Below are 14999 nucleotides of genomic sequence, written 5' to 3'. Positions count from 1 at the left end.
AAGAATGCTCAAACTACCACACAATTGCACTCATCTCACATGCTAGTAAAGTAATGTTCAAAATTCTCCAAACCAGGCTTCAGCAATACGTGAACCGTGAACTTCCTGATGTTCAAGCTGGTTTTAGAAAAGGCAGAGGAACCAGAGATCAAATTGCCAACATCTGATGGATCATGCAAAAAGCAAGAGAGTTCCAGAAAAACATCTATTTCTACTTTATTGACTATGCCAAAGCCTTTGACTGTGTGGATCACAATAAACTGTGGAAAATTCTGAAAGAGATGGGAAGACCAGATCACCTGACCTGCCTCTTGAGAAATCTGAATGCAGGTCAGGAAGCAAGAGTTAGAACTGGACACGGAACAACAGACTGGTTCCAAATAGGAAAAGGAGTATGTCAAGGCTGTATATTGTCACCCTGCTTATTTAACTTCTATGCAGAGTACATCATGAGAAACGCTGGACTGGAAGAAATACAGCTGGAATCAAGATTGCCGGGAGAAATATCAATAACCTCAGATATGCAGATGACACCACCCTTATGGCAGAAAGTGAAGAGGAACTCAAAAGCCTCTTGATGAAGGTGAAAGTGGAGAGTGAAAAAGTTGGCTTAAAGCTCAACATTCAGAAAACAAAGATCTGATCTTTGTTGGCATCTGATCCCATCCCTTCATGGGAAATAGATGGGGAAACAGTGGAAACAGTGTCAGACTTTCTTCTTTTGGGCTCCAAAATCACTGCAGATGGTGGCTGCAGCCATGAAATTAAAAGACGCTTACTGCTTGGAAGGAAAGTTATGACCAACCTAGACAGCATATTCAAAAGCAGAGACATTACTTTGCCAACAAAGGTCCGTCTAGTCAAGGCTATGGTTTTTCCTGTGGTCATGTACGGATGTGAGAGTTGGACTGTGAAGAAGGCTGAGCACCGAAGAATTGATGCTTTTGAACTGTGGTGTTGAAGACTCTTGAGAGTCCCTTGGACTGCAAGGAGATCCAACCAGTCCATTCTGAAGGAGATCAGCCCTGGGATTTCTTTGGAAGGAATGATGCTAAAGCTGAAACTCCAGTACTTTGGCCACCTGATGCGAACAGCTGACTCATTGGAAAAGACTCTGATGCTGGGAGGGATTGGGGGCAGGAGGAGAAGGGGATGACAGAGGATGAGATGGCTAGATGGCATCACTGACTCGATGGACGTGAGTCAGACACGACTGAGCGACTGAACTATGTAGAGAATAGAAGAGGGTCAAGGGTTAGGGATAGGGGCTGCAGAGTAGAATTGGGCATCCTCTCAATAGGTGTTTACTATTTTTTTATTAATATTATCAAGATCATATAACATTTACCATTTTCTTTTACATTCTCCCATTAGCATTCTCAAATTCTTCAAAGACATCATATTGATTAGCTGTGAACCATCCCTCAGTGATGGGTATTTGGAGTGCTTCCAGGTTTTCACCAAGATATACTACCCTGCAGTTAACATGTGGTACCTAAATCCTTGTCCTGGCAGCTTAGGTCTGAACTGGGAGTTCTCAACTAGGAAACTTCTAAGTCAGAGGGTGGCAACCATTCTAAAGCCCTTGATACGTATTTGGCAAAGAGCTCTCCAGCAAGTCTGGTTCTGTGACTCTGGTACTTTGCCTCAGTACATCTGCCCCAGACTGTGCCTGGGGCAGAGGGTGGAGGGAGGGAATCCAAGGCCCCCATGGCCTTGGACGGATCCCTCACATCTGTAAAATGGGCTCATTCTTAAACAGAGGTGTATTCTTGTTTTCCCTTTCTTTGCCTAGGGGAAGCACATTCAAGGGTGGGAGCCTGCCTTCATTTTAACAGGACTGTAAGCTCTCTCTGGTAGTGGTATGTAGGCAGCAGGAGTGATTGGAGACTGTACCCCGAGACAATTCTGAGATGACTTTTGTAGATGGTTTTCTCCAGGACACAGGCAAACTCTGGGATGTGGGCACTGGGCGGGCGCCCCATGATAGGAAGGCTGCTGCTGCTACTGCTAAGTCACTTCAGTCGTGTCCGGCTCTGTGCGACCCCATAGATGGCAGCCCACCAGGCTCCCTCGTCCCTGGGATTCTCCAGGCAAGAATACTGGAGTGGGTTGCCATTTCCTTCTCCAATGCATGAAAGTGAAAAGTGAAATTGAAGCTGCTCAGTCGTGCCTGACTCTTAGCGACCCCATGGACTGGAGCCTGCCAGGCTACTCTGTCCATGGGATTTTCTAGGCAAGAGTACTGGAGTGGGGTGCCATTACCTTCTCCATGATAGGAAGGCAGTGGTGGGGAAAGGGAACCAGGTATATATATATCCTTGGGTATACACTGCAGAACAAACTGTTTTCCAAAGTGACTGCACCATTATATAATTTCACCAGCAATGGATGCCAGTTCTCATTTCTGCACATTCTTGTCAATCCTTGTTATTATCTTGTCTTTTTTATTTTAATCAGCCTTGTAGGTGCAAAGTGGTATCTCATGGTGGTTTTGTCATTTACTGATTTAAAAAAAAAAATTATACAAGTAACAACACACGTCCCTTGCAGAAAATTTGAGAATTTAACAAAAATATTGTGATGGTCTGTTTTATGTCATTCAGCTATGCTGTAGTCCCCAATTATTCAAGTAAACACTAAGTGCTGCTGTGAAGATATCTTATAGATGTGATTAAATTCCATATTTTAAGTAAAAGAGATTCTTCTAGATAACCTGGGTGGTTATCTAGAATATCTGATCAGTTGGTTGAAAGGCTGAAGAAAAACTCCTTCAATGGCAGTTCCACCTGAGCCCAAGGGTCTAGCCTGCACTTCCTGACAGGTTGCCCTGCAATTTGTGACTTACCTGATCAGTCACTCCCCACCCTCCCTGCCATGCTGCTGCTAAGTCGCTTCAGTCGTGTCTGACTCTGTGCGACCCCATAGACGGCAACCCACCAGGCTCCCCCATCCCTGGGATTCTCCAAGCAAGAACACTGGAGTCGGTTGCCATTTCCTTCTCCTCCCTGCCATAGAGCAATTCAATTCCTTGTATCAAATCTCTTAATATAGACAGTTTCCGCTTCTCTGCTTGAACTCTGATACACAAAGAGGAAAACTTCATCCCCTATAATCCCACCATCCAAGGTTACCGAGGACATCTTGGTTATTTCCTTCCAGTCTTTTTTTTCTCCATGAATATAAATATTTCAAACAAGGTCATGACCCCTCTGGTTTACATCACTGTGCATCTTAAATTCTTTTCCACAGAGTCCACGTGCTTTTCTCCCCCAGGATTATCACTGGGCACAGGAAGGTTATCCACTGGCCCCCCTCGGTTGGACACTGCTTTGGCATTTGCACTGTAATTAACAATATGTGTGCTTTCAGAACAGCTAGCACTAGCTTCCAGGAGAGAGGACTTCTTTTTTTTTTGGTTTTCACTGTGTGTCCTTGGCCAATCTCAGCACCAAATTGGGTGGTTGACCCTCTGAGTCACCACCAAAGGCCAGGGCTGAAGGCACCTGCCATTCCTAACAGGTGAGCACCAGGCTGGAGCCCAGCCAAGCCAGGCCTGCTTTTCTTGCACACAAAAGAAAAGTGCCTAGTCACTGCAGCTTGTAATCTGAGTAGCGGAGCCTGGGCACCTCCCCTGCATTGGGAGCAAGGAGTCAACCCCCATCAGCTCCTGTCTGGGGGCACCGTGACAGGCTGGGCTCCGATAGTGCTACTGACAATCGGGGCACTTCTAAGGCAGCTGGCCTGGCCTGCAGCATGGAATGGGGAGAGATGTCACCTTGTGCCTTGTTCTGATTGCTCGTTTCCCTGAGCAAGCTGGGCAGCAGGGGTGGCTTTTGTTCCAGTGGATATTACAGATGACCGTTTTGTTTTTGTTGTGGTGAGATTAAGTGGATTTCCTCCTGGGCAGTTACTGTATAGCTGAAGTGGTAGTTTTTTAGGCGAGGATTCTGGAGAAAGGCATGGAGAGGGATCACTTCCCTGTTCAGAGCTACATAGCTCCTCCTAGGAAACATTAAGCTGTAGGAGTGCTTGGCTGGGAAGAGCAGTCAGCAGTTATAGGAAGTCCCATGCCCGAGTTGGCTGCTCCTCACCCAAGGGAGGTGCCCAAGTTCCACTACTCAGATTACAACATAATGGTTTTTTTCTCCCCACCCCACCCTCAGAATTAGCAACGACATCTAGTCAGCCTTCCTTCTGGTGACTTTGAAACAAAGTGAAAGTGAAGTCGCTCAGTACGACTCTTTGTGACCCCGTGGACTGTAGCCTACCAAGCTCCTCTGACCATGGGATTCTCCAGGCAAGAATACTGGAGTGGGTTGCCATTTCCTTCTTTGATGAGGCCTCAAATGACATTTTGATTCACTCATGAATTTATTCGTTGCATTTGCCAAGGCCTGTGTGCAGATATTGTGCTAGATGTTTGAAGACAATCCTGTATCAGTTCTCAGCTCACAGGTCATAGGTCAGTGGGGGCCATGCGGCTCTGTCCCTGTGATCTATACAAAGAATTGCCTCCTGAGGCTACAGATCAGGGAAGGCTCTAAGGAGGAAGTGACCACCAACAGCCAATTTGCCCCCAAACTGTACCTGTGTCAAGCTGGCATGGGTGATGGGGATTGAGACAATAAAATCATTTCAGACCTGGGCCTTGGCTTTCCTGCTTGGCCGGTGTCCTGGCAGGATGCCTCTAATCCACTCTCCCACTTTCTCACCTTCTTTGGCTTAGGGCTAAGAAAGCCCTCTGAGAACTATTCCTGTAAGTGAGGAATAACAGAAGGGGATTGGGAGCAAGGCTGCTGTCACTTCCAAATGTGCTCCGAAATTCTCCAGGGACCCGAAGCCTTTCTCCATGGTCCACAAACCCAGAGAGAGGTGGTGGGAGTAAGTCCACTTCAACTCTTGCCTCTGCTGCCCTCTAGCTAGGTGAACTTGGACGGATGGTCTTTGGCTGATCACTCAATGGCCAGTTCCCTCATCTGTGTCCCCCAGTTGGTCAGGAGGGTGAAAGTCACTCTGTCCCACAGCGCCCTGCATCCCTGCTCTGTGCCGCACTGTGGGTACAGAGAGGCTCCCCAGTGCGCGGTTTCCTACGGAGCCACAGTCTAAGGGGACAGGGCAGGTGTGTGTGCACGTGGTGTCCAGCACTGGGTGTGAGACAGAATAGCTCTTACCTGCAGCCCCGAGGGTCAGATGGGGACCAACAAGTAGGGTCTGTGTATGTGTGTCTCTCTCCCATCTTCCCTCCTAACTTCCTCTGAGGTTGAGCCACCAGCCATTGCACTGGTCCATCAGTTAAGGGTGCTGAAGTCCTTGGGAGGCATTAATAACCTCACCATCTTGGGCTGAAGTGCAAACAGCTCCTCAGTCTCCTTTTGGGCAGGAGCCCAGGGAGACAGAGTGGGCAGTGCAGGGGTGGCGGAGCAGACTCCCAGGTGTGTCGGCCTTGGGCAGGCCCGCTACGGGAGAGCTGCTGTCTTTTGTGGGGGAGGGGAAGTGTCGGAGTGAAGGCCAGGGCTCTGACTTATGGGGGCATTCTGAGAATTTGTGTAGTCATGCCCGAGCATTTACATATTTAATATAGAACATCTGATTATAAATCACTGGAAAATTTCTCCTGTGTATTACAATTAAGATATTAATTTAAAATTTATGTAGGCCTAGGTTACATTCTCTACACATGGACATCACCAGATGGTCAACACAGAAATCAGATTGATTCTGTTCTTTGCAGCCAAAGATGGAGAAGCTCTATACAGTCAACAAAAACAAGACCAGGAGCTGACTGTGGCTCAGATCATCAACTCTTTATTGCCAAATTTAGACTTAAATTGAAGAAAGTAGGGAAAACCACTAGACCATTCAGGTATGACCTAAATCAAATCCCTTATGATTATACAGTGGAAATGAGAAATAGATTTAAGGGCCTAGATCTGATAGATAGAATGCCTGATGAACTATGGAATGAGGTTCGTGACATTGTACAGGAGATGGATCAAGACCATCCCCGTGGAAAAGAAATGCAAAAAAGCAAAATGGCTGTCTGGGGAGGCCTTACAAATAGCTGTGAAAAGAAGAGAAGCGAAAAGCAAAGGAGAAAAGGAAAGATATAAGCATCTGAATGCAGAGTTCCAAAGAACAGCAAGAAGAGATAAGAAAGCCTTCCTCAGCGGTCAATGCAAAGAAATAGAGAAAAACAACAGAATGGGAAAGACTAGAGATCTCTTCAAGAAAATCAGAGATACCAAGGGAACATTTCATGCAAAGATGAGCTCGATAAAGGACAGAAATGGTATGGACCTAACAGAAGCAGAAGATATTAAGAAGAGGTGGCAAGAATACACAGAAGAACTGTACAAAGAAGATCTTCACGACCCAGATAATCACGATGGTGTGATCACTCACCTAGAGCCAGACATCCTGGAATGTGAAGTCTTAGAAACGGAATGGGCCTTAGAAAGCATCATTACGAACAAAGCTGGTGGAGGTGATGGAATTCCAGTTGAGCTATTTCAAATCCTGGAAGATGATGCTGTGAAAGTGCTGCACTCAATATGCCAGCAAATTGGAAAACTCAGCAGTGGCCACAGGACTGGAAAAGGTCAGTTTTCATTCCAATCCCAAAGAAAGGCAATGCCAAAGAATGCTCAAACTACCACACAATTACACTCATCTCACATGCTAGTAAAGTAATGCTCAAAATTCTCCAAGCCAGGCTTCAGCAATACATGAACCGTGAACTTCCTGATGTTTTAGAAAAGGCAGAGGAACCAGAGATCAAATTGCCAACATCCACTGGATCATGGAAAAAGCAAGAGTTCCAGAAAAACATCTATTTCTACTTTACTGACTATGCCAAAGCCTTTGACTGTGTGGATCACAATAAACTGTGGAAAATTCTGAAAGAGATGGGAATACCAGACCACCTGACCTGCCTCTTGAGAAATCTGAATGCAGGTCCGGAAGCAACAGTTAGAACTGGCTATGGAACAACAGACTGGTTCCAAATAGGAAAAGGAGTACATCAAGGCTGTATATTGTCACCCTGCTTATTTAACTTATTTGCAGAGTACATCATGAGAAATGCTGGACTGGAAGAAGCACAAGCTGGAATCAAGATTGCTGGGAGAAATATCAATAACCTCAGATATGCAGATGACACCACCCTTATGGCAGAAAGTGAAGAGGAACTCAAAAGCCTCTTGATGAAAGTGAAAGTGGAGAGTGAAAAAGTTGGCTTAAAACTCAACATTCAGAAAACGAAGATCATGGCATCCGGTCCCATCACTTCATGGCAAATAGATGGGGAAACAGTGGAAACAGTGTCAGACTTTCTTTTTTGGGGCTCCAAAATCACTGCAGATGGTGGCTGCAGCCATGAAATTAAAAGATGCTTACTCCTTGGAAGGAAAGTTATGACTAATCTAGATAGCATATTCAAAAGCAGAGACATTACTTTGCTAACAAAGGTCCGTCTAGTCAAGGCTATGGTTTTTCCTGTGGTCATGTATGGATGTGAGAGCTGGACTGTGAAGAAGGCTGAGTGCCAAAGAATTGATGCTTTTGAAGTGTGGTGTTGGAGAAGACTCTTGAGAGTCCCTTGGACTGCAAGGAGATCCAACCAGTCCATTCTGAAGGAGATCAGCCCTGGGATTTCTTTGGAAGGAATGATGCTAAAACTGAAACTCCAGTACTTTGGCCACCTCATGCGAAGAGTTGATTCATTGGAAAAGACTCTGATGCTGGGAGGGATTGGGGGCAGGAGGAGAAGGGGACGACAGAGGATGAGATGGCTGGAGGGCATCACTGACTCGATGGACGTGAGTCTGGGTGAACTCCGGGAGTTGGTGATGGACAGGGAGGCCTGGCGTGCTGCAATTCATGGGGTCTCAAAGAGTTGGACACGACTGAGCGACTGAACTAAAATGAACTGAGGTTACATTCTCTGTGAATTCTGGGTCAAAATGGTAAAGGTGAGGGAGTTCCCTGATGGTCTAGTGGCTGGGAATCTGTGCTCCCAAAGCAAGGGGCCTGGGTTTGATCCCAGTCAGGGAGCTGGGTCCCACATGCTGCAACTAAGACCTGGCACAGTCAAAGAAACAAATTAAGCAAACAAATACGTTTTACAGTGATTAAGGTGAAATGACAAATTATTTGTTTAAAATGGGGTGAGGTGCCTGCTGGGGTGCACGCAGCCCATGGTGCAGATAACAAGGTAACTGGTGTTGCTGGCAACATTGCTGGAGCCCCCGTTCCCATCGGGGGCCCTGCCAGGGTAAGGGGTCAAGTAGAAGTCAAGGAAGCCTCTGGGTGCCAGCAGGACAGGAGAGGATGTTAGCCTGAGAGGCTGAAGGGCTAACCTCTGGGGGTAGGGACACCTCAAATATTGTTGTTCAGTCGCTAAGTCATGTCTGAGTCTTTGCGACCCCATGGACTGCAGCATGCCAGGCTTTCCTGTCTTTCACCATCTCCCGGAGCTTGCTCAAACTCATGTCCATCCAGTCAGTGATGCCATCCAACCATCTCATCCCCTGTCGTCCCCTTCTCCTGCCTCAATCTTTCCCAGCATCAGGGTCTTTTCCAATGAGTCGGCTCTTCCCATCAAGTGGCCAAAGTACTGGAGCTTCAGCTTCAGCATGAGTTCTTGCAGTGAGTATTCAGGGTTGATTTCCTTTAGAGTTGACTGCTCAGATCTCCTTGCAGTCCAAGGGACTCTCAAGTCTTCTCCAGCACCGCAGTACAAAAGCATCAACTCAGATGCCAGATACAGAAACAATAAACGGGGCTTGGGTCGCAAAATGTGTAGGGATCCAGATTTTGTACTTGCTTCAGAAGCCAGGGCCCCATTGCCAACACTGTGAGAAACTCCACAGAAAATGGCGTGTGGCTTGTTGAGGGTGTCTCTAGAGCTCTGGCAGGGCTCAAGCAATGCCAGACTCATCTTTTTGGAGTGGCAGGGACCTGGGTACAAAGACACCAGTTCCTATGGAGTGTGGCTGCCTTCTCGGCTCCACGTTCTGGAGCTCTTTTCAGATGGACGGGCTGACATCAGTCTAACCAGACCCCGTACCCCTTCTTCCCCTTCTCAGGATGACAGAAGCTGGTGAGTTTCGAGCCCTTTCTGGAGGCTGCACTTTGAATGGCCTCCTCCTCGCAGGGATGTGGGGAAGATTAACAAATAATGCACACAATCACACAGCACACAACACATGTTGGTTATGATTACTCATGGGACTGTATTTCAAATTTATTCCAACTTAACTGAAAGAAATGTTTGTGAAACATGATGTGACTGTCATGTTGCTCTTGTTATCACCTCCTTCTGAGCCATTCTACCAGTTGGGCATAACATATCTCTTAGCAGCCATCCGCAGAGAATTTATTTGCCTGGTGAACCTGAATTGATGTGTGGAAGCCCCATCCTCCTGCCAGGTAGGAGGCTTATGTCATGAGTTCTATTTGCGTTGAGTATGGCAGCAAAGTCTAGGAGGTTGAGGATCCTGAATGGATTTAAGCCCTTTAGAAACTTGTTGACTTCTTCCCATTACAGATACCAGAGATGCAGTGTCTGAAAGAGGGAATGCAGGCTGGGCTCCAGGGTTTGCTTGATTTAGTGACTGTTTCCTGCTGCTCTTCTCTTCTGCTTTCCAAGAACCCTGCTTCATCCTTAGAGGAAACCCCGTGGCTGGATTTCCAGCTGCTCATCCAGGAGAGACAGGCTGCCTCCTGTAGCTCTGACATACATAAAAGCCCCAGCAACAGCAATCTAGAATAATTTATCATGGAGGCAATGGAATCAAGAAAGGAATTCTAGACCAACCCTCCAGTCTGCATGGCTTCAGGTCCTTAACTCAGTGCTGGCTTAATAAGCAGCAGCCTTTGGCACATCCTTGTCACTCTTGGCTTCAACTCCCTTCTCTCTAAAATGGGTTATTGTGAAGATCAAGAAAATAGTTGCAATGTTTATGTGTTGAATGAGCATGCATTAGTGGTGACTGAGTGTGTGTATAAAAGTCATAAGAAGAAAAGAAAGTAAGTCGCTCAGTCGTGTCCGACTCTTTGCGACCCCATAGACTGTAGCCTACTGGGCTCCTCCGTCCATGGGATTTTCCAGGCAAGAATACTGGAGTGTGTTGCCATTTCCTTCTCCAGGAGATCTTCCCGACCCAGGGATTGAACCCAGGTCTCCTACATTGTAGGCAGACGCTTTACCATCTGAGCCACTCATGAAGTAAACAAGTCATAAAGCAAGGTTTAAGCATATGCTCTGCTCTATGAAAGCAGGCAGGTAAAGCAAACATTTTAGGGAGAATTTCATTTGGAAACATACTGGGTTGGCCAACCCAATACTTAATGTGAACAGTTATCAGGGACTTATATGATTAACACTTTTCTACCCTCTTCCCTATTTCCCATAACAATCACAGTTTATTTTCTTCTCTCCCTCTTTCCTTCTTTATCAACCTAGACACCAGGCACATGAGTGCATCTGAGAAATGACTCAGAAGATAAAAGTCCCCTATAAAAGACTATTTCTCGTCCTGATTAGACCTGTTCCCTCTATCTGGGGAAACCTTTTGGGAATAAATGGATTTGTTTTGTTGTCTCACCCTACTCCCTCTCAGCAGTAGGAGGGGCTCTAGCACAGTGTGGCAACTCATCCAAAAGTTCCTAAGTCTTTAAGTTCAATAAAAACACAATTAAAATTGAGTAGGTGCTAAAACTTGGTTTTGAACTTTTATTAAAAAAATATATTTGCAAACATATAAAATTTAGGATGAAAAATGCTCATCTGAAAACAGGTAATAACTTAATATTTGCAAACATACACAGATGGTATAAAATCCATACCATTAAAAATGTTAATGATGCTGCATTGCGCTCATGGAACAAAAATCTTGCCACAGTCCCAGAGCTTTTCAGGCCCACATTCAGGGCAATGAGACTGGTACACTGAAGGTCATGAGAGCCACATGGCCAAAGCAGGAATACAGAATAAAAAACCATTGAGAACATATATTTTAAAAACATGTTTCTGAAGGAATCACACAGATAAAAGGGAAACACAACTCTGCATTTCCCCCTTTCAAAGTGAACGGTATTGCATCAGAGCATTTCAAATGAAGATGTCACACACAAAGCCAAGTGAAACATTGCACATGTCTCTCTTGCTGAAAAAAAGGGCTCCTGGAGGCGACGGCCCACTCAGGGAAATGTTCTCAAGCACACCTTTTAAAGAGCACAGTGTAAGTTGCTTTACTTCTTTCAGATCTTAACATTTTAGACACCTGAAAACGCAGGGCGCTACTGGTTCCAGCAGGCCCTTTGAATACAACTGAAGAAAACCAAAGACAGGTAGGAAAGAAACATGTGCTCAGCAGCAAACGTGCAGCAAGAATGCAGGACACACGTCCCTGTGAGTCCTCGTTTTCACTCACACGGACCGAGCCTACCCGTGCCTGTGCCGCCTCTCATTCCTCTGTGTTTCATTTTGCCCAGAGTTACAGTATGATGGCTGATTTTGTTTTTTAAGCAGTTAGGCACCTTCAATTTCATGTTGCATTATTAGTAATACAATGGCAGTTATGGCCTCTACTATCAAAATGAGAAAAATGTCAAACTACATTCTTTGGGGAGGAGAGTAATAAAGCTGCATGGTTTAAAAATATTTACCTAGTAGATTTGATGGGGTTTAAGATTTTTTACAAGAACACACAGGTGGAAAAAGAACAATTCTTGACATGCAAAATCGGGTCCTATTCTCAACTAAGCCTGTGCCTCCTCTGGCAGAGAAGTACCCAGGTCAACTTGGGCTCTTAACAAAACCCAGCTCCCAAAAGCCTTCCAAAGTAAGCCGTGGACATTCACATTCACATGCAGATGGCATGAATGCTACTCCTGGAGCTGACAGTCACTGGACAACATGGGATTCCAAGTCACACCTTACCAACCTGGGGGGAGATGCACAATGAGGAGGAGCTTCTGCCTTAAAGGAACGAGGCTGTTTGGGGGGTGGGAGTCCACTCAAAACACATCACGGTAACTGCAAGAAAAGAAGAGCAGGGCCACCCACTCGGGTGAGGGGCTCTACAGACAGACACGGTGACCTAAGTGCAGGGCACCTGGAGTTCTGCAAACCTAGCAAGAAGCGTCTCTGTTTTGGTGTCCATTTTGACTCAACTAAGGTTTAAAACTTAAGATTCCAGTAAAGTTACTGCAGCAATGTAAACATGCAACCTAAACTAGCATGAGGTTCTGGACAGAAGTCTGAATGAGGGGTAAGGCAACTGAACTGTGACTTTTGGCCCAGGGTCATCCAACTGCCACTGTTCAGGCTTGGCCTGACTTCTCTACTGACTCATTCTGGCCTGAACTTCCTGGTTCTCATGACGGTGAACCTCTGGCTTCTGAATTTTCAAAATGCTTTGAATACAAAAATTTGGGAGTTGAAACAGGCTTACCCTTTTCAAGTCTCCATGACTTGGGCACTTAAAAGTTTACTTTCACACTAAGGAAACCTCATCCCAGATTCTCTACTGTCTATCCTATTCATTCCTTGAATTAAAGGGTGAAAATGAACAGATTTGATTACAGACCCTCTTCAGGACAGTCTCTCAACTGTCTTGTAATATTGACCCTACTCAAAGCATCATTTCAACTCAAACATCTATCATAACAAGAACCCCTCGATTCTCCCGCTTTCCAAAGCCCATAGAGACTTACACCTGGATGCATGCCAGCCTGCCAGGGCAACTGTCTTCGGAGAATAGTCATGGGGCGCCCTGGACACCACCTCCTGGGGTCAGCGACATTTCACACCTTACTGTAACTATCTCTTTCCTGGTGATGCGCAAGCAATTCATTTTTGGTTGCTGAATTTACACACTACCTTTGAAAACAAACTATTCCTAATTCCTAACTGAGTATGAGAACTTAGACGCTTCCTGGACTTCTGCACAATTCACAAATAATAGGTAGACACAATAGAAGACACTAAATTTGGAAGCAGAAAAGTTGCCCAGGAGGCACGTTTAGATTAACAAAAGCCAATCAAGGTATTCTTTATGCTAAAAAACAGAAAACAGAAAACAAGCGCAAACTAAAACAAGTATGTAATTCACAAGTAATTTTCTAAAATCTCAGCTAAAAGGAAAAAAACCTATGGATTTATGATTGAGTTACCATTAAAGCTTAAATGATTGTTCCCAAGGAACCATCATATCTGTCAGCATTATTCACAGCTAATCCTTAAGCTAGCTGGTTGAGCCAATTGGGTTTTTATCCCATCATTAAATAGTGCTCAGAAAAGTAAGCAGTGCATTTTAATTGGTTAAATACTACAAAATGACCTGTATCATAGAAACGAAGACACTTTCATTCAAAGAATATCTTAAAATTACTATTGCTGAAATAAATCAAATCTACATTAAAATATTACTAATCACCATTACATGCCATAAAAGAATAAATATAAATCATGGCAGATCAATAGCAGCATAACAAAGCATCTTTACATATTTTCAGACTTTGGGCTGCAGAAGTACTCACAGCCTAAGAATACATTGGTAAAGTTCAGAATATCACACTTGGTTTTTAATTCCATATTCTATAATAAAGTAAGGGCAGTGTGAATAACAGTTCCCTTTTCTGCATAGCTTTAAAACTATTCTCAGTAGACTTGAGGAATGGAACCAGAATGGCTTTGTCAGATTGGTCCACTGGTCCTTTTGTCAAAGTGTTAAGGGAAACAATTAACAATGACCTCTCACTGTGTTTAGACAGAAAAGGAAAATAAGGCTATGATTCACACACAAGCTTAACATTTTCAAAACCATTGGAGAGTTTAACTTAAAGTGAAGATTTCTGATAGAATTTGGGTCTTACCAGTCCCAGCCTTTACTCCAAAGGTGTGCCACGCCCGCTCCCACCTCAGCACAGGGCCAGCAGGGCCCTATTCAAACATATCCGCACAGGGGAAGCCCTTTGCGTGGCATCACCGGGAACACTTAAAAACAGAATACAATTAATAAACTTCAGAACTTTTAAGGCCCCAAAGGGGCATTCATATAAAATACACTTCACTTGGACAAACCAGTCCTAATTTGCCAGCTTAGCTGCTGACCCTTAAAACCCGAAGCTACTTTGCACAGAGCCGACTTTTGCTCTGTTCAGAACTTGACTACCAGCCCAAGGCTCAAGTTTTTAGTTGGAAATGAGGGAGGGGAATGGGGGTACGGGCTGGGCTGACTGCCTCAGGGCTGGTGACCTCTTTTCCCCAAGACCTTGAATACGAAAGTGAGTTGAAAATCAGATTCCTTATTTCACAAACTTGTTTAGAGCTGATGAAAACACCCACACAACTGAACACAATGGTCTTTTTTTTTACCCCCAAAACAAAGGTCTGCTGGTGATGCTTCACAGTGAAACCTCCATTATCACTGAGAACGTCACTTGGAAAACATTCTTAAGCAATGAGTCTCTTTCTCATAGGCTCAATTTTAGAATTCTCAAAGCTCAATGTTCCGTTTAGAAGTTTCCATGATGAGGCCTGTTTGTTTCTGAGGTCGACATTCTGCCTTCAGAATTACTCTGCTCTAGTCATAGGTTGTGGTTGTCTCTGTTCTTGGTCAGAACCTGTAAGTAGACTTCATGAAGTGTGCTGAGGAAGCTGGAATCATTCTGGAAGAGATGGTCATGTCACGTTTACCTCCTTAGAGCTTACTGTCATGATAACAGCTTAGGAAGAAGTTATATACGTGCTCTGTATAACTAATTATGCCAAGAATCCCACCACCCAGAGACAATCATGAGGAATATTTTGGAATTCACACATATCTATTTTTCCACTTTGAGAATTTTTCCACAGGGAGAGAGAAACACTGGTTCTAGCTGGTCTTGGATTTTCTTTAAGAATTGATTTTTTTTTTTAATGAATTGATTTTTTTTTAGAATCATACAATTATTTTTTTACAGAATGAAAATCCGAAGACTAAACTGAT

The 14999-nt window shown here is 44.7% G+C and overlaps 1 protein-coding gene across 2 annotated transcripts in view; it reads right to left on the bottom strand.

Moving 5' to 3' along the window:
- Positions 1–10711: 10711 nt before the first annotated feature.
- The window catches only part of DCP1A (decapping mRNA 1A), a 44839-nt gene continuing 40551 nt past the window's right edge, over positions 10712–14999 (bottom strand). For both annotated transcript variants that reach the window (XM_086367534.1, XM_086367535.1), the window contains one exon: positions 10712–14679. In XM_086367534.1, coding sequence (XP_086223660.1) covers positions 14599–14679 — 81 coding nt within the window. In that variant the 3' untranslated portion in view covers positions 10712–14598. The remainder of the gene's footprint in view (positions 14680–14999) is intronic.

Source organism: Bos grunniens, chromosome 22, assembly GCF_055505025.1.
Source record: "Bos grunniens cultivar Pamir isolate PY7600 chromosome 22, Bosgru_T2T1.0, whole genome shotgun sequence".
NCBI classification, from domain to species: Eukaryota; Metazoa; Chordata; class Mammalia; order Artiodactyla; family Bovidae; genus Bos; species Bos grunniens.
The sequence above is the reverse complement of the archived record's forward strand: the minus strand, read 5'-3'. Positions and strand labels throughout refer to the sequence as shown.